The sequence below is a fragment of the Equus quagga genome, chromosome 11, assembly GCF_021613505.1.
Source record: "Equus quagga isolate Etosha38 chromosome 11, UCLA_HA_Equagga_1.0, whole genome shotgun sequence".
Lineage (NCBI taxonomy): Eukaryota > Metazoa > Chordata > Mammalia > Perissodactyla > Equidae > Equus > Equus quagga.
This window is the reverse complement of record NC_060277.1, coordinates 42,385,196-42,405,989: the sequence shown is the minus strand read 5'-3', so window position 1 is coordinate 42,405,989 and position 20,794 is coordinate 42,385,196. Positions and strand designations below refer to the sequence as shown.

The 20,794-nt window shown below is 35.3% G+C and overlaps 1 protein-coding gene across 1 annotated transcript in view; it reads right to left on the bottom strand.

Moving 5' to 3' along the window:
- Positions 1-20,794, bottom strand: part of RNGTT (RNA guanylyltransferase and 5'-phosphatase) — a 273,705-nt gene that overhangs the window by 154,249 nt on the left and 98,662 nt on the right. Inside the window, exon 11 of the mRNA XM_046676924.1 lies at positions 19,402-19,566. Within this exon, the coding sequence (XP_046532880.1) occupies positions 19,402-19,566 (165 nt within the window). The remainder of the gene's footprint in view (positions 1-19,401; positions 19,567-20,794) is intronic.

Sequence of the window (20,794 nt, the reverse complement as noted above, 5' to 3'; positions counted from 1 at the left end):
ACTACCCTAAAAGAAGTTTCCTGGGACAATAAATCTTGAGACTCACCATACAAAAGCAATTAAGAACTCTCTTTATGATGCATTACTGTGATTTTCTTAAATTCTCCTTTGAAATAGTAAGTGAATGAGACAGAAAGGATCCATCAGGCCATATTCAATTTCAATAATGAATGACATATTAACTACACAATGCAAAACTGAACACCAGAAATATGAAAATACACAAAGTTATCCTAATTTTATCTTGCATCTGTCTTTAAACCAAAATTGTTTCACCATTATATCTGTAATTACATAAAAAATTAGGCATAATCATTGAAAACCTCGATGAGTGAACAACAGATCTTCACATTTAAGCAGTCTTTCTTCTCTTCAACCATAGTTGCAATAGCAAACTCTCAAAGGTTCTTCTCCTCTTACTATGATATAAACAATAAGACACTGATAAAGTCACTGAACATTTATACATAAACTTACATACATAAATATATAAACTTTATGGCTAGATTTTCTTTATGAACTACTAGTCTTGGACAAAGACTTAAAAATTATAAATTTATATTTAGGGATAAATTAAGAAAATAAAGAAAAGCAAGGCATTAGCTAGAAAATAAATCTAAATGCCAGATAAAATACATAAATATAAATAAAACCTAAACTTCCAACCTAGCAAAGTAGGCAAAAAAAAAAGGCAAATAAAAACGCAGAGTATGCAATAATAATAATAGATACATATTTGTAAAATTCTAATTAAACTAGCTGAGTACATGCCCTTGAAAAATTAAATGTAGTAAAAGAATAACTTTTGTAATTCTCTGTTTAATCCTCTCAACAATTATTAGAAAGGAGATATTCACATTTATTAAACTTTCATCCGACATAACTAATATTTTACTTTCAAAACAACAATAAATCATTCTAAAAATATTTTCCAGAGAATTTTAATAAAGCAGTCAAACCGGACATGAGAAAGTAAAATGACTCCAAGCAGAGAAAAGCAATAAATTATTGTTAGGAACTTTTAAGAGAGAATTAGGTCTTTCGTTTTCTTTCTTTAAATTTTTTTCATTTGACTGTATGAGATGGAAGAAGGGGACAGAGTCTTACTCTTTTTTTTTTTAATTCCATCATAACTTCCTAAAACCATTCTAGATCGATTCCCTGCATGCTCTTTGACTGGATCCTAGCTGCATACAACCCTACAGGGAACGTAACTAAGGGAAAAGTATGGAGTTGAGGGAGGCAGACAAGCAGGAAACGAAAAAAGACAACGTACTATTTCAGCAGAAACAGAACTCTGCAAATGGGAAATAACCCAAGAAAAGGCTTAGTCACATTAAAGTAAAAATTTGAGTTTACCAAAGAAGAAAATGAATGATTTTTGCCAATTCAGCAGAAAAATATGCAACTAATTAGGCAAGAACACATTAGTCAATCTTATTGCTCTCTAAATGGCTAAAATTTTAGAGTGGTCATTCCACCTACTTATGTAACAGACAACTACCATGTCCTGAAAATAAGAAAGGGGAAAATAATTATAAAATGCACAAAGCAGCTTCTCAGACTAAACAAATAATAGAGCTTTGCAGTTAAAAATATTGTCTGTCTAGCAGCTTTGATACAAACTTTTTTTAAGTGGATGCATTTATTTATTTTTATTAATTTATTTATTTTTGAGGAAGATTAGCCCTGAGCTAACATCTGCCACCAATCCTCTTTTTGCTGAGGAAGACTGGCCCGGAGCTAACATCCATGCCCATCTTCCTCTATGTTATGTGGGGCGCCTGCCACAGCATGGCTTGACAAGCAGTGTGTAGATTCACACCTGGGATCCAAACTGGCAAACCCCAGGCCACCGAAGCAGAACATGCAAACTTAACCACTGTGCCACCAGGCTGGCTCCTGATACAAACTCTCCAAAAATATCTATTGAAATGCCTATGAAAAACACAGGATGAAAACTTTAAATCTCACATCAGGACAAAGAAGTCCACAAGCTACCAGAACTTCAAGGCTGATTAATCTCTATCAAAAAGTTTCGTGAACGGACCCTTGCACACTATGCAGGCAGCAAACCTGACCAAAAAAATGACCCATACCCATTCTCTCACTGTCTACTACAGATCACAAACACAAGGTTTATACCAACCAGAAACCGGGCAGCTGTTCTTCCATGTGTGTCCCAACACCATGGGGCAAACTGCTCCTGTGCCCTTTCTTTCCCCATCTTCTGGATGGTTTTCCAAGTGTATCTTTGGGGGTCCCTTAGACCTTTTCAGGTGATCCATGAATTCAAAACTATTTTGATAATACTGCTAAGTAATAATTTACCCTTTTCATTATCGCTCTCTTATGAGTGTACAGTAGAGTTTTTCAAAAGGTACATGACACATGATAGCACAACAAACGGAATAAAAAAAAGAACATGAGAAGTCAGCTGTCTTCAGTTAAGCCATTCTTTAATTTGCAAAAAGGTAAAACAATGCCACTACTTACACTAACTTGTTTTTGCTTCAGAATATATAATTATTTTTCACAAAAATGTTTCTTCTATTAATATAGTACATTTTTTTATACTAATAAATATTTTCACTTTCATTTCTAATATGGTAAATACTGCTAGACCTAATCCATATAAATAAAAGCTCTTCAGGGTCCTCAATAATTATTATGAGTGTAAAGGGTCCTGAGACCAAAAAGTCTGAAAACTGCTGCTCTAGACAATCTAAATCTTTTAGAGAACTTCACTTCCTTCACTGGTACAAATAGCAAGTCCAAGAAAATAACTGGGAAGAAAGAGTAAATCTATTAGTTTTATAGTCACTCACAAAAAGAAGTACAGTAGTTGAAAAAAAGACAAAAGGATCAGAAACAGCAGTGCCTATTGGAGACTATACTATTCATGTACTCCAGCTGTTCAGAGGACCATGCAGTAGAAGATAAAAGAATATCCACTTCACTCTAGCACAGTCCCACCAGACAATTCATTTGCCATGAATGCAAACCAGCATGCCAACTGAAATTTAAACAGACTGCAGACAAGAACCATCTACAACCCTTGTCGACTAACAAGCACTACGACTGGATGAATCTTTCATCATTAAGGAAAGAGAAATATCATCATAAAAACTCACAGAAAGAGTAGGACTTTAAAAATAAATTCCACTTAAAAGTTCCATTAAAAAGGAATACATTTTTAGAAAAGTTTTATATCCTCAGTAGGATGCCAGAGGACAAAACCACCTAAGAAAAAGAAATAAGAAAAGGAATAGATGTGGGGGCGGAGCAAAATGGCAGGGTGAGCTGACCCGGGATTCTCTCCCCTCCAAAATACAACAAAGGATAGGAAAAACTGAATTTCAGAGAATAAATCTAATGCCAACATGTTAGAGACCTAGAATACCAAGAAGGCAGAGATCATAAACCTTACTTACGGCCTCGGAGGCACTGGAACGGTAGGAGAGAACATCGCTCCCTCCTCTAGAGTCTGCGCTGCAGCGCGGGTGGGGAAGGAGCAGGGGAGGGGCCGCGCGACCGGGAGATCATCCACGACTCCTGCCCTGGGTTCAGTGGAGACCCGCTGAGGCGGAAAGCTTCCGTCCGCGGGGACCCCATAAACCCAGGGCCTTGGGAGACCAGAGAACAGAACTGATCTGAATCCAGATCGGTGCGTGAGAATAGCAGCCCCTCCCTCCCGGCAAAGCCACTGGGCACAGCCATCTTGCCTGAAGGTGGAGAGCTAACGCCACTCTCGACCCCCATCTAGTGGCGACAGGCTGTAACTGTAACTGAATTCTACCACCATGCGAAAAAACCACTCCTCTACCATCCAGCAATTTATAAAAGCCCCAGACCAGAAGGAAAACAATAAAAACACAGAATTAAGTCCTGAGGACTTGGAATTAGGTAAACTAAGTGATAATGAGTTCAGAGCAGCTATAATCAAAAAACTCAATGAGGTAAAGAGAAAGATAGAGAAACAAGCCGAGTTCTGGAGTTACTTCACAAAAGAGATTGAAATCATAAAGAAGAATCAAACAGAATTACTTGAGATGAAAAACACAATGGACCAGATAAAACAGAATCCGGATTCCCTGAATGCCCGTGTAGACACCATAGAAGAGCAAATTAACATAACTGAAGATAGACAGGCTGAATGGCTCCAGACAGAAGAAGAAAGAGAACTAAGAAGTAAAAAAAACAAGGAAAATCTCCGAGAGATAGTGGATTCAATGAGGAGTAAGAACATAAGGATCATAGGAATTCCCAAGAACGTGGAAAAGGAAAAAGGAGCAGAAAATGTGCTAATCGGAATTACTGAAGAGAACTTCCCAAATCTAGGGATTGACGGAGAAATGTGTGTAGAGGAAGCTTTCAGATCTCCTAGATTTGTCAATGTAAAAAGACCTACTGCAAGGCACATAGTAGTAAAATTGGCAAGAAGGAAAGATAAGGAAAGAATACTCAGGGAAGTAAGAAAAAAGAAGAGAATAACCAATAAAGGAGTCCCTATCAGACTGTCAGCGGATTTCTCTACAGAAAGCTTACAAGCTAGGAGAGAATGGAGTGACATATTCAAAGCTTTAAAAGATAAAAATCTTCAGCCAAGAATACTCTATCCAGCAAGAATTTCCTTCAGATATGAGGGAGAAATTAAATCTTTTCCAGACAAACAAAAGATAAGGGAATTTGTAACTAAAAGCCCTCCACTACAAGAAATCCTCAAGAAGGCTCTCATACCTGAAAAAAGAAAAAAGGGAGAAAGGGGTCACAATCCACAGACTAGGGAGACCAATGGATAGAACCAGAACAGGATAGCAAATATTCAACTATAGCATTAGGGTAAAGGTAAGGAAACTACCAAAGCAAGGACGATCTTAGCACTCTAACTACAAATTCATAACACGAATTGGAATAAGAAATGAAAATAATTATTTAGGAGGGGAAGAGCAAAGGGTCTAAATCAGTATTGGTCAAGTAAGTAAGAGACCACCAGAGAATAGACTATATTATACACGGGATTCTAAATACAAACTTCAAGGTAAAGACTAAAATAAAGTACAGCACAGAGTCACAAATCATAAATAAGGAAAAATCTAAGAAACCCAGCATAAGAAATTGCAGAATTAAATGGGTAGTCTAAAGCACACAGGAAAATAAACACAGGAAAACAAGATAATGAGCGACAGATTGACAGCATTAAGTCCACATGCATCAATAATCACTCTCAATGTGAACGGAATGAACTCTCCAATAAAAAGACACAGAGTGGCAAAATGGATTAAAGAACAAGATCCAACAATTTGTTGCCTGTAAGAAACACACCTCAGCCCCAAGGACAAACACAGACTCAGGGTGAAGGGGTGGAGGACAATACTTCAAGCTAATAGCAAGGAAAAAAAGGCAGGTGTTGCATTCTTATATCAGTGAAATCCACCAAGTGGATTTCAAAATAAGACAGGTAAAGAGAGACGCAGAGGGACAATATATAATGATCAAAGGGACACTTCATCAAGAAGAAATAACGCTTATAGATATCTATGCACCCAACACAGGCGCACCAAGATTCATAAAGCAACTATTAACAGACCTAAAGGAAGATGTTAAAAACAACACAATAATAGTAGGGGACCTCAACACCCCATTCACATCAATTGATAGATCATCCAGATAGAAAATCAACAAGGAAATAGTGGAGCTAAATGAAAAACTAAAATAATTGGACTTAATAGACATATATAGATCACTTCACCCTAAAAGAGCAGAATACACATTCTTCTCAAGTGCACATGGAACATTCTCAAGGACAGACCATATGTTGGGAAACAAGGCAAGCCTCTACAAATTTAAAAAAAATTGAAATAATAACAAGCATCTTCTCCGATCATAGTGCTATAAGGCTAGAAATTAATTACAAGAAAAAAGCAGAGAAAGGCACAAAGATATGGAGACTAAACAACACACTACTGAACAAGCAATGGATCATTAAAGAAATTAAAGAAGAAATCAAAAAATACCTGGAAACAAATGAAAATGATAGCATGCCATACCAACTCATATGGGATACAGCAAAAGCTGTATTAAGATGAAAATTCATCGCAATACTGGCACATCCTAACAAACAAGAAAAATCCCAAATAAGCAATCTTCAACTACACCTAACTGAACTAGACAAAAAAGAACAAATAAAGCCCAAAAAAATTAAAAATAGAAAATAAAAATAGAACTATCATACGATCCAGCCATCCCACTACTGGGTATTTATCCAAAGAGCTTGAAGTCAGCAATCCCAGAAGTCCTATGCACCCAATGTTCATTGCAGCATTATTTACAATAGCCAACACGTGGAAGCAACCTAAGTGCCCATCAACAGACGAATGGATAAAGAAGATGTGGTACATATATACAATGGAATACTACTCAGCTGCAAAACAGAACAAAATCATTCCATTTGCAATAACATGGATGGACCTTGAGGGAATTATGTTAAGTGAAATAAGCCAGCGAGAGAAGGATAATCTGTGTATGACTCCACTCATATGAGGAATTTAAAATTATGGACTAAGAACAGTTTAGTGGATACCAGGGGAAAGGTGGGGTGGGGGGTGGGCACAAAGGGTGAAGTGGTACACCTACAACACGAATGACAAACATTAATGTACAACTGAAATTTCACAAGATTGTAACCTATCATTAACTCAATGAAAAAAAAAAAGGAATAGATGAGAAGAAAAAATAACAAGATGAGATTACAAAGAAAATAGGTAAAGCAAAAAGTAAATATTGCAGAAAATGGTAAAAATTCCACACTGGAGGAAAGAAACTGACTTTAGGGGAAAATTAAATCTTTCATTTGAATCCTATCTTAAGATTTTCCAGAATGCAGGAGAGAAAAAATTAAATCAATATATTACGTAAAAATAATCAATGTCAAAATAACAATTTTAAGTATGTCCAAAGAAACCAGAATGCTTAAAACTGATGTAATGTGGGCATTTAATACCCACATGTCTTTCTTAAAAATGTAACTGAGTTAGCACTGTAGTTAAAGATGGTACGTACTTCACTCCCTCTAATCAGAGACACCAATAAAATGATAAGAATGAAATTAACCCAGAAAAATAAAAAGCAATTGGAGGACCACCAGAAAAAGAGAAAGATTTGAAGAAATTTCTGAAATATAAAGAAGATATATAAACCAAAACACACCCCAGACAATGGAGGGAACTTCAGTGAGGGAAAGGGACGAGCTGACCATCAGTAAAGTGACAGCTGAGGGGAACAACTCTGAAACTGCCAGGCCATCAAAAGCAAGGAGGATCAAGCATCATTCAGCTTTTGTATTTGGAGATTTCTACCATTTTTCTTTCAGAACACAAAAAAATTATAAGAGTTCAGGATATTTCTACCTTAAATACAGGCTAATGCTTACAATTTCCCTCAACTAAAAACAGCAAGATAAATTCCAGTGATATGTAGGCATAAACCCCACAGGAAACCTGAATTGTGATTCTGTTTACATTTCTTTAGTGAAAAATAAATTGCCTGATCTAAGAGAACTTAATGTCATCTCTAACAAAAACCATAAATCTGCCCAATGCTTCAATCAAACCCAAGGCTTTCAAATTATTGCCTTGAAATTGCAGCATGAACATGGATTCAGCTTTCTCCTTCTCCTCCTGGAAATAACATCTAAGCAACAAGGAAAGATTTTTCTGTGTGATTTTTATTTATCAAAGAGACTTTTTTTAAGTAACCTCAGTTTTCAGCAAAACTCAGAGGCAAATATAAACCACAGACTCTAAAATACAAGTGTAGGCTACAAAAAGCAGCTAGAATCTGACAGGCACTTCAAGAGAAAAAGGGCTAAAGAAAGTTCAGAATGTAACTGGAAGAACTAGCAGATCTCAGAAACCGTGCACAAAAACACACTCCCTGCAAGTAAACAGCTTGCCCTTCAACGCAAAAGCTAATTTCAACGTTTGAAATACTGAGTGCAGGAACCAGGGTGAAAAGGACTGGGGACAGAAGCACTCCAGCTCCTGGCCTAGTTTAGAGCAACAGATCTGGTGGGTCCACTTAAAAGTATCACACAGAAAAGCATACTGTCTAGCACAAGTCCGAGTCTTTGGCAGAAGTGAAGCTTTGGGTGGTATAATCTAAAATATTACTCCCTGTACCCCCCCTCCCATAGCAACCTCCAGCAAATAACTGATCCACGAATATCTAATCTATTTCAAGATGAGTAACATTAAAGGAACTTACATAGCGTAATACAAAAATACTGAATGAAAGAGGCAGAAATGCAATAATAACAGACAGTGCAGACTCGACAGAAAAATACTGCCATAAAACAAATGAAAATTTTTATTATCAAACACTATTATGACTTTTAAGAAATTAATAAAAGTCTCACTGCTATAAAGAGCAACACAGCAGAAATGTAAAGATTTAAAAAAAGATACAAAACAACTGAATAAAAGGTAACATGACAAAACATAGGAAAAAAGTTCAAGGAAAAAAATCATCACAGAAATGAAGGCACAAGAGATGATGTATATTTAATGGACAGAACAAAATGAAACGAAACTAAGGAAAAAGAGTTTAAAAGGATCAGGGCAACAATATAAAATTTAGAGCAGTGCTTCTCAAAGTAGGTCCCTGGAGCAGCAGCTGCAGTTCCACTAGGTAATTTGAGAGAAACTGCAAATTCTCAGAGCACTGCAGACCTATCAAAATCAGAAAATCTGGGAGTGGAAGCCCACAGTCTGTTTTAATAAGCCCTCCAGATAATTCTGATGCACACTAAAGTTTGAGAACTGCTGCTTTGTTAGATGGAAAAGGAGAGAGTATGAGCACACTCAGAACGTCCAAAGAGGAAAACCAAACAATGTAACATCTCAAATATTTAAAGACATAAGTCAAGAAAACTTAAAACTTAAATCTACATATTAAAAAGCACGTAAGTGCCAGAGAAAACTGACCTAGCAAAGTCAACTCCAAGATACATCTAGTAAATTTCTGAACTTTAAAGATGAAGAAATAATCTTTTGAGCAAAGAGACAAAAAGATTAAGTTAATTAAAATGGGGAGAAAAAACACAAGAAATCAGATGGCATCTTATTGCTTCACAGCAACATTAAATGCTAGAAGACAGTGGAACAACATTCACAGGTTAAGTGTGAGCCAAAAATTTTATAAGTCTCTAAACAACCCTTCAAAAACAAAGGTTACAACAAGTAAACATTTTCAAACATATAAGAGCTAAGGGACTACTGTTCTCATGAAGTACTCTTTAGAAAAATATAAAGAGAGAAACTTCAGCCAAGCAAGAAACAGCTGAGAAAATTATGGGAAAAGGACCACTGTTATCAAAGCATTAAAGAGTATTTAACTGTAAAATAAAACAAATGTGGGGATTAGGATGAAAGAACAGAAAGTAAATATCATCTACCCCCAAAATATGAAAATAATATGAAGAAAAATTGAGAGGAGAAAAGGGAGAAAGAATGGGCTGGTATTCCAAGATTATCACTTAATGCTAACAAATCAAAGTAGTAGAGTATAAGCATATTTAATAGTAGGAATGTAATATTATTCATTAAAAACTACAGAAATGAGAGTAAAGAAGGAAAGCAAAAAAAAAACATGCTACTTACAGTATTCATAGGTAGGGATTCAATAGGTAATATGTAAAGAAATATAGAACTAAAGATATCATATAAAGATATAATTATGAAACTAACCACTAGAATAAAAATACAGACCATTCAAATACCAGAAAATTACAAACACATCGCAGCCACACACATTGTAACAGCAGAATTAAAGACCTACAGTTAACTGTAAAAATAGAAAACATAATGATAGCATTGATATCCAATATTTCTCTCCTATGGATAAATGTAAATGGCATGAATCATCACTTTAAAAAACAAAAGTTAGGGGCTAGCCCCATAGCTCAGTGGTTCATGCGCTCCACTTGGGCAGCCCAGGGTTCACCAGTTTGGATCCTGGGTGCAGACCTAGCATCACTCACCAAGCCATGCTGTGGCAGCATCTGACATGGAAGAACTAGAAGGACTTACAACTAGGATATACAACTATGTACTAGGGCTTTGGGGAGGGAAAACAAATAAATAAAAGAGGAAGATTGGCAACAAATGTTAGCTCAGGGCCAATCTTCAAAAAATATATATAAAAAATAAATAAAAGACACATGCCTACATGAGAACTTGCACATAAATATTTGCAGCATTCACTATACACAATAACCAAGAAGTGGAAACAACTCAAACTGCCATTAACTGAAGAATGGATAAACAAAATATTGTATATCTGTATAATGAAATATTATTCAGCCATAAAAAGCAGTGAAATACTGATTCATGCTACAATACGGATGAACCCTAAAAACATTAGGCTATGTGAAAGAAGCCAGTCACAAAACACCACATACTGTACAATTCCATTTCTATGAAATGTCCAGAATAAGCAAACCTATAGAGAAAGAAAGTAGACTGGTGGCTGTCAAAGGCTGAGGGTTTGGGGAAAAGTGGGGAATGGTTGCTAATGGGTACAGTTTCTTTTGGAGGTGATGAAAATGTTTTAAAACTGATTGTAGTGATGGTTCCACAACCCTGTGGACTGAATTGAATTCATTGAAATTATACATTTTAAATGGGTGAATTGTATGACATGTAGTTACAGCTCAATAAAGCTGTTTAAAATTTTAAATAATAAAAGACTCAGTGTGAATCACAAAGAAAAACAAAACTCTGCTATATACAAAGAACATACCGAAAAAATAATAAATTCAAAAAAATTGAAATAGTAATTTGGACAAAGGCAAATACAAACAAAAAGAAACAGGACTCACAATATTAGTCACAATCTTAGAAGTCAAGATAAAAAAGACTAAACAAATCAAAAAAGAACAGTTTATAATTCTAAGAAATATAAATCCAAATGAATAAGAATATCTATGAATTTATCATCACCAAAAAGCACTGCATGAACATTCACGAACAAGAAACTTTAGAAGGTATTAGAATTAAACAGACAATAGTGCTAGAAGGCTTTCATTCACCTCTCTTAGTCTAGGACAAATCAACTGAATCAAAAATAAATATAGATATAAAAGACTAAAAACAAAAACATAATTAGCAAGGCAGATCTGACACGTATCAAAATCCTTACCATAAAAATTTTAAAATCTTTTGAAGTGCCTGAGAAACAGCCCAAAAATTGATTACATCTCATAATAAATTCCAAAAAGCAGAACAAGTACAGATAATATTCTTTCGTCTCAGCACAGTAAAATCTAAAATTAACCAATTCAGAAAATAAAAAGGTCCTTCCACCTTGAAATTTCAAAACTCTTTAACAACTGTAGGAAAGACAAAAATATAAACCAAAATTGTGGAATTCTTAAAAACATGACAAAAGTTATCAGATATCATATTCTAGACATTTGACTACAGCTGACTCAGAAGTACTAACATCTAAGAAATTTTAAGTACTAACATCTAAGAGAAAAAAAGAAATTAATGAATTAATTAAAAAGTCAGTAAAGAACAATAAAATAAAGAGAGGCACAAACAAGGAATTAATAAAAGTAAAAGCAGATTTTGCTTAGGAAACAAGCAGAAACCAAAACATTACTCCAAAGCCTGGTTTATTAGAGGGGGAAGAATTAAACAACTACCATTATTAAGAAAAAAACAAAGAAACATTCAAATAATAAATCATCCAAGAGGAAATAACCACAAAAACAGAAGAAACGTAAAGTCTGATAATCAATTACTTTCCTCAACTCTATACAAGTACAATCATGAGTCACATAATGACATTTTGGTCAATGATACACTACATACACAGCAATGATCCTGTAAGATTAGTACCATACAGCCTAGGTGTGTAGTAGGTAATACCATCTAGGTTTGCTAAGTACTGCAAGGGAGGGAGAAATTTTCCTCTACCCTTTTAGGTTTTTCTGGCTGGTCTGAGAATTAAATTGACATGAGACAGATTAACAGAAGAACAACAAACAAAAGTTTAATAACATGTATACATGAAAGAAACCCAGGAAAACCAAGTAACTTACCAAAATGGCTGAAGCCCTCACCTTAAATACCATCTCAGCTAAAGACAAAAGAAGATGTTGGGGGTGGGGAGAGCCAGGGACTTCAAAGGGAAGGAAGGCAATTCACAGGTAGTGAAAAGGAGCAAACATTTGGAAAACAAGTGTTTGGCCAAACAGAGGGGAGCCCAGCAAACAGGCTTCTCCAGATTCCTCCCTGTCTATTACCTAGTTCGTGTTACGCTAAGGTGATAGCTCGCTCTCTGAAACAGCTTCCTTTATCTGAATTCTTTTAGGCAGTTACGGGGGAAGTAAGGAGAAAAATTTTCTGTGTCTTTTGTTCTCAAAAATAATCAGCCTAAAATAATCCTCATGTCAAAGAGATACATTTTGGGGTGGCAAATTTTGCTCGCCCTCAGTACATGCTATGCATGATGCTCACACAATGAAGAAATGGCCTAACGATACATTTCTCAGAACATATCTCCATCATTAAGCCATGCATGACTGTAATTTTAAAACATTAATGAAATAGATACTTTACTAAGAATCATAATTTACCAAAAGAGACCCAGAAGAGAAAGAAAATCTAAACATACCAATTTCCATAGGAGAATTGGAGCAAGTGCAAACCCTGTGAATCTAATCCCAAAGCACTAGGGCCCAAATAGTTTCATGGGAAAATTCCATAAAAACTAGATAATTCCGATGCTATTAAAATTACTCCAAAACATTAAAAAAAGAAAAAAATCCTAAATTCTTTCTATAAAGTGAGTATAACATTGATGTAAAAGTTTCCAAAGATTTACAGAACAAAAGCACTTATGAACCTCAGTGCAAAAATTCTAAATAAAATGTTAGAGAAAACTAGGCAGTACATTTTTTAAAAATAATATATTATGGAGAAATATTCTATGTTCATGGATAGGAAGGCTCAAAATCATCAAAATGTCATTCTTCCCAACTTGATCTATAGATTAAATGCAACTCCAGTCAAAATCCCAGCAAATTATTCTGTGGATGTTAATCTAGTGATTCCAAAGTTTATATGGAGAGGCAAAAGACCCAGAATAGCCAACACAATATTGAAGGAGAAAAACAAAATTGAAGAACAACACTACAGTGTGGTGTTAGCAAAATAATAGACAAATAGATCAATAGAACAAAACAGAAAGCCTAGAAACAGACTCACATAAATAGAGACACCTGATCTCTGACAAGGAAGCAAAGATGGTCTTTTCAACAAAGGGTGCTGGAACAACTGGATATGATAAGCCAAAAAAAATCAACCTAGATACAAATCTTACACCCTTCACAAAAATAAACTCCAAATAGATCACAGACTTAAATGTAAAACACAAAATTATAAAATTCCTAGAAAATAACATAGGAGAAAACTTAGATGACCTTGGGTACGATAGTGCCTTTTTAGAAATAACACCAAAGATACGATCCACGAAAGAAATAACTGATAATCTAGACTTCATTAAAATTAAAAACTTCTGCCCTGTGAAAGACAATGTCAACAGAATGAGAAAACAAGCCACAGACTGGGAGAAAATATTTGCAAAAGACACATGTGAAAAGGACTATTATCCAAAATATAAAAAGACTCTTAAAACTCAATGATATCACAGGTCAACCTGGTGGCATAGTGGTTAGGTTTGCATGCTCTGCTTTGGCAGCCCGAGGTTCAGAGGTTCGGATCCCAGGCGTGGACCTACACACTGCTCATCAAGCCGTGCTATGGCAGCATCCCACATACAACATGGAGGAAGCGTGCCACAGATGCTAGCTCAGGGACAATCTTCCTCAAGCAAAAAGAGGAAGATTGGCAACAGATGTTAGTTCACGGCCAATCTTTCTCACAAAAAATAATTAAAAACTAAAATTAAAATTTAAAAAACTCAACAATATCAAAATAAATATCTCGATTAAAAAATACACCAAAGATCCTAACAGACACCTCACCAAAAGATGGAAAATAAGAATATAAAAAGACACTCCACATAAATGTCATTAGGGAATTGCACATTTTTTAAAAAATAAGATAACACTATACACCTATGAGACTGGCCAAAATCCAGAACACTGACAACACCAAATGCTGACAAGGTTGTGAAACAACAGGTACTCTCACTCATTGCTGGTGGGAATACAAAATGGTACAGTCACTTTGGAAGACAGCTTGGCGGTTTCTTACAAAACTAAACAAACTCTTACCATCTGATCCAGCAATCACACTCCTTGGTATTTACCCAAAGAAGCTGAAGACTTAGGTCCACACAAACCTACACATGGATGTTTACAGCAGCTTTATTCATAACTGCCAAAACTTGGAAGCAATCACGATGTCCCTCAGTAGGTGACTGGATAAGCAAACTATGGTACATCTATATGATGGAATATTATCCAGTGCAAAAAAGAAGCTATCAAGTCATGAAAAGACAAGGAGAACTTAAATACATATTACTAAGTACAAGAGGCCAATCTGAAAAGGCTACATAGTGCAATTCCAACTATATGACACTCTGGAAAAGGCAAAACTTAAAAGACAGTAGAAAGATCAGTGGTTGCCTGGGGAGAGGGGGAGAAGGAGGGATGAAGAGGCACAGCACAGAGGGCAGTGAAAAACTCTGTACCATATTATAATGATGCATATACATCATTATACATTTGTCAAAACCCACAGGATGCACAACATCAAGAGTGAATCCTCATGTAAACTATGGACTTTGGGTGATTATGATGTGTCAATGTAGGTTCATCCTTGGCAACAAATGTACCATTCTAGTCAGTGGTGTTGATAACGTGGGAGGCTATGCAGGTGTGGTGGCAGGGGGTACATGGGAAGTCTCTGGACCTTCCTTTCAATTTTGTTGCGAACCTAAAACTGCTCTAAAAAAATCAAGTCTTTAAAAAATAATAATAACATACTAAAACTAAGTAGGGCTCATCCCAGGAACACAAGCAAGTTCCAGCGTTAGAATATATTTTCACATAACTCTGAGATAAACAGATCTAAACAGGAAAAAATAATAGTATTATATCTATAGTAAATAAAAAGCCATTTGACAACATTGAACACTTACTCTTGATTAAAAGTAAAATGACTCAGTAAAACAGAACCAGACAGACATTTGGTTAAGCTGATAAAATAGATTTCAGACTCAAAGACAACATATTATACTTTGAAGAAACACGAGAAGCATTAGCACTCAACTCAGGAACAAGACAAGGATCCCTATAACTATTATTACAACTTAAAATTGTACTTGTATGTAATTGAATTAGACAAGAAAAATTAATGTATGAAAAACTGGAAAAGTAAAACTATGCCTATTTACACGTAATATGACTGAATACCTAGAAAATCCAAGAAAATCAACTGAAAAATTATTACAAAAAATATACAAAGAATAACAAAATGCAGCAAGAGTAGGAGAAAGTTAGTAAACCAAAATCAACAGTTTAAGTTTAAAAACTCATTTTGTATAAAAGGCATCTGCTAAAGTCCTACAGCTAACATCATACGTAATAGTTAAAAACAAATTTTTCCTGCTCAAAGATGAGGAACAAAAGGGTTGTTCACTCTCACTACTTCTATTCAACACTAAATGAAAGCCTCTAGCCAATGTAATAAGGCAAGAGAAGGAAATGAAAAGCATCCAGGTTAGGAAAAAAAAAGTAAAAGTGCCCTTTGTTTGCAGATGACATGACTGCCTAAGTAAAAAAATGTGACGGAATCTACAAAAAGCTATTGGAATAATAAATAGTTTAGCAAGACTGTAAGATAAAAGATCAATATACAAAAATCAACATATTCCTGGGGCTGGCCCCATGGCAGAGTGGCTAAGTTCACATGCTCCACTGTGGCAGCCCAGGGTTTTGCCGGTTCAGATCCTGGGCACGGACATGGCACCACTTATCAGGCCACACTGAGGCGGTGTTCCACATGCCACAACTAGAAGCACCCACAACTAAAAAATACATAACCATGTACTGGGGGGATTTGGGAAGAAAAAGGAAAAATAAAATCTTTTTAAAAAAATCAATATATTCCTATATTGCTAACAAGTAGAAATTTGAAATTTTTAAAATACTATTTACAATAGTATCAAAAAGTATGAAATAGGGGCTGGACAAGTGAGGCAGCAGTTAAGTTCACACATTCCACTTTGGCGTCCCCAGGTTCACCAGTTCAGATCCCCGGTGTGGACATGGCACCACTTGGCAAGCCATGCTGTGGCAGGCGTCCCACATGTAAAGTAGAGGAAGATGGGCATGGATGTTAGCTCAGGGCCAGTCTTCCTCAGCAAAAAGAGGAAGATTGGCAGCAGATGTTAGTTCAGGGCTGATCTTACTCAAAAAAAAAAAAAGTATGAAATAAATCTGAAAAAAGTCAGATGAGTAAAACCTGATACTTAAACCACAAAAATCTCTAAGAGAAAATAAAACAGAAGAAGAGATATACTAGGTTGATGAACTAGAAAACTCAACATTGTTAAGATGTCGATTCTCCACCTAAATTGACCTATATATTCGCCACAACTCCAATCCAAATCCCAGCAGGCTTTCTTGTAGAAATTGACAGCCGGTTCTAAATTCACATGAAAATGCAAAGGCCTAGAAGAGCCAAAACAATTTCAAAAAAGACGTGCAAGTTGGAAGATTAACTCTATCTGATTTCAAGATTTATTATAAACGAAAGTAATCAAGACAGTGTAGAACCAGCATAAGGATAGACAAACAGATCAAGGGAACAGAACAGAAAGTCTAGCTACAGACCAACACATATATGACAACTTATTTTTCATAAAGGTGCAAAAGAAATTCAATGAAAAAAGGAGAGTTTCTTCAGTAATTGGTACAGAAAACAAATGGATATCCAAAGCAAAACAAACAAAAACCTATCAACAGGCTAAAAACAACTCAAATGTCTATGACTATGGAATAGTCGAATTATGGTACACTGATAAGATGGAAATCTGTGCATCCGTAAAAAGAGAAGGAAGACGATTCCTATGTACCAATACTGGGGCCAGGGGATTCAGATATATTGTTAAGTAAAAAGAAAGCAAGGTACAGACAGTGTGTTAAGAATCACCTCTTGGGTAAGGGTGGTAAGAATATAAATAAATATATTTGCTTGTATATGCATAAAGAAATTGTGATGGATACACTAAATGCTAAGAGCAACGGTTACTCTTCTGAGAAGATGATAAACGGACAGGGAACTTTCAGAGAAACTATTTGTTGCACAACTTAAAATTTTGTTAATTCTTTTTTAATTGGACTTCAAACTGGAAATGCAAATAAAATTGTAATTTGAGAAACTGCTACTTATTATCATTATTTTGGAAGCAGTCTTCTAACTATGTATATTAAGTTAAAAACTGAACAACTCATTATCCCTTCACGGTGTTTGACGGATCAAATTAGAAGCAATGAAGACGCTGCTAATAGAGCTACATTAATAAAGTTCTAAAATCAAAGTTATCATGAAGAGTTTATAGATATACAGAAATGAAATTCTATTATTTTCTACAAAAAGCATGCATTTTTCATAGTTGCAAATTTTGTTTAAAACCACATAAAAACTAGCCTCCTCATAAAAATGATACATACTTCCCTGACACATGTTTTATCATTCATAATATCACTATTTCACCATTCCCATTAGCAAAGATAAAAATAAAAGAACCTGTAGAGCAATAAGCTGTCGCCTGCAGCTACTATCCTATAACGGGGTTACTACAGTCTTAGTCGGTAAGACCAACTCTGCTGTGTGCTACAACCAAGAACACGTTGGTAAGAGAAATTGAGAACAAAAAATAACAGTAAGAACTGAAAAGGGACCTATATTTAAAATTCTAAATATTAGAACTGTTTAAAAAAAAAGAATATCCTATAATTTTAAAAAGGTTAAAAAGGGGTAATATAAACTAAGCATAAACAAAAAGAAGTAAGAGCATCATGTTTTTCTAGTGAAAAACTACATGAAAAGTTGTTCAACATAACTGCTTCAGTTATCATAGTCATCCACTGGCAAGGATTTCTAAGCAGTACTGATTTTGACTAACGAAACTATACTAAGACACATTTTCTTAAATGCTGAATTTTGAATTATGACAGCACAAGCTGTCAAGTTAGTTTTTAAAAAGACGAATGCAAACAAACAATTTGGCTTCTGCCCAACTTTTACACTGTATTTTTAATTTAGAAAATAATTCTATAAGAGTACATAGTTCCAATTAGCAGATTTCCACCAAAAATGCGGCCCACGTTAAGTGTCAACGTTATCCTTACCCTACCAATTGGGCAGGGCACAGAAGGGAGAGGCTCTTGCAGGCACTCCTATAACATCCCTGCTGCCAAAAGACACAAAAGGCAAGCAGTGAACTGTGGGAAATGATGGCAGCAGAAGTCAACCAACAAGCCCATGTCAAGTCGTCATTATGCAAAATATTAATGAAAGTAGAATGCTAATTTTGTATCTGTTGAGAAAAAAAAGACAGGTATTCAACAGTGCTGGGATTATTGCTAATATTATATCCAAGGGCTACTACCAAACTGAGTGGACACGAGCATAAGCAGGTAAAATACAGCAAAAATGTCCATCATCTAACATGTGAGATTACACCAGAAAGGAGTCTAAATCATATAATTGCACAGGTTGCTATATTTCCTATATTATCCTATCATAAGCACCCCTCCTCCAAAAAATAACGATTCCATGCTGCATCTTTACTGTCAAATACTATGCAGCAGTTAAAAATAATGTGGCATATTTCTACGCAGTGACGTGGAACTATTTCCAAGCCATATTGTTATATGAAAAAAGAACTGCCCAGAATGTTTAATATGATGCATTTTAAGTGTCAAAACAACAAAAATAAATAATAAAAGAAAACCTGCCATATGCATGTATACACACATGTAAATTAACGTAAACGAATTTTTTTAATAAGACTATGTACCAAACACTGTTGACCTTCAGAAAGCCTAACAGGTGATTTTTGCACTATATAATTCTCTGCCATTTACAGTACAGCTTTTTGAAAAAGATAATATGGACCAACAGCCATGAATCAAAAACTATTATGAAAAACAAGTAAGCAACCTAGTTTGTTTCCACCACTAAGAATCTTACTAAAGAGAAGACGACTTGGGAATTGTACATGTTTGTCCAGAATAGTACTATATTCAATTCAAGTAATTTTTAGAAAAATCAAGACAACTTGGCAGGATAATGTCATTCACATTCCTCTCACAAGCTGAATTATGATACAGTGTGAGTACTAATTAGAAAACTTTACCTTTCTGGAAGTGTTGATGTCAAAAAATGGCTTATTTCTGACACTAAATGGTTCCTGTGTTTTGTCAATGAGTCCAGTCTTCATTTTTTCATGTCGAGGATTTATTATTTCTCGTTCTATACACTGCAGACGAACATTAAAATCGCAATCTCCAACTGGCTGTGCCTGAATTAAATGAGACAATTATTTAAATTTTAACACTAAAAACTATTTTATTAGCATAATTATCAAAGCTGTCACACCGTACATAGCAGTCTATGTAAATAGCATTCTTTGGAATTGCCCAGTGCACAGCCTGTGTCACTTTCTCTGTCTGCAATTCCACGCTTCAATGACTCAACTAGATCCAGGGAAAGATGGAATATTCTCACCAAGCTAGTATCTCTCATATATTTCTGTATCTCTCATATACCTTTGTTGTTACACTTATGATACTATTATAATTATTTCTTTACATTTATATTCTCATCCATAATACCAGTGGTCTGCAACTTTCCTTTGATTTTTGTATCCAAACTAAACACATATCCTAACAAATGTATATTATATAAAGACATTATCTATAATTTTTTTTAACTTTTTTTTTTTTTTTTCCTTTTTCTCCCCAAAGCCCCCCGTACATAGTTGTATATTCTTCCTTGTGGGTCCTTCTAGTTGTGGCATGTGGGACGCTGCCTCAGCGTGGTTTGATGAGCAGTGCCATGTCCGCGCCCAGGATTCGAACCAACGAAACACTGGGCCGCCTGCAGCGGAGCGCGCGAACTTAACCACTCGGCCATGGGGCCAGCCCCTATATATAATTTTTAATAAATTGCATGCATGTACAACTGTATATGTTATAAAAGAGACAAAAATTGAATAAATAAATAGATAAAAGATAAACAGAAGTTCTCCTATTTTCTTCTCAATTTAATCAGAATCTCCACAAGTAAGAGAGAAGAACTGGACTTTTTAAACACTACCCAGGTGATTACATCCCAAGAATGAGAAAAGAGCTAGAGAAACTCTGACACATGTGCACAAGGAAAAATATATAAAACTGTTCAATGCAACAGTCACATAACAGCAAATGACAGAAACTCAAACGTCCATCAAAAGAAAAAAGATAAATTCTGTATACTTATACAATCTAATACTCAATAGTAACTAAAATGAATGAACTAAACCTACACATATTAATACAGATAAACCTCAACAAAATAACGTGGAGCAAATGTTGGGTACCACAGTAGAGTACAATGATATTTATACAGCACCAGAAACCTTGCAAACAAAGACCACATATATTTTATGGACACACACATTGGTAGTAAAGGTATTAAAAACATTCATGGGAATAATAAACACCAAATTCAGGATAGAAGTTGCTTCTGGGTAAGAGGGTCAGAATAGG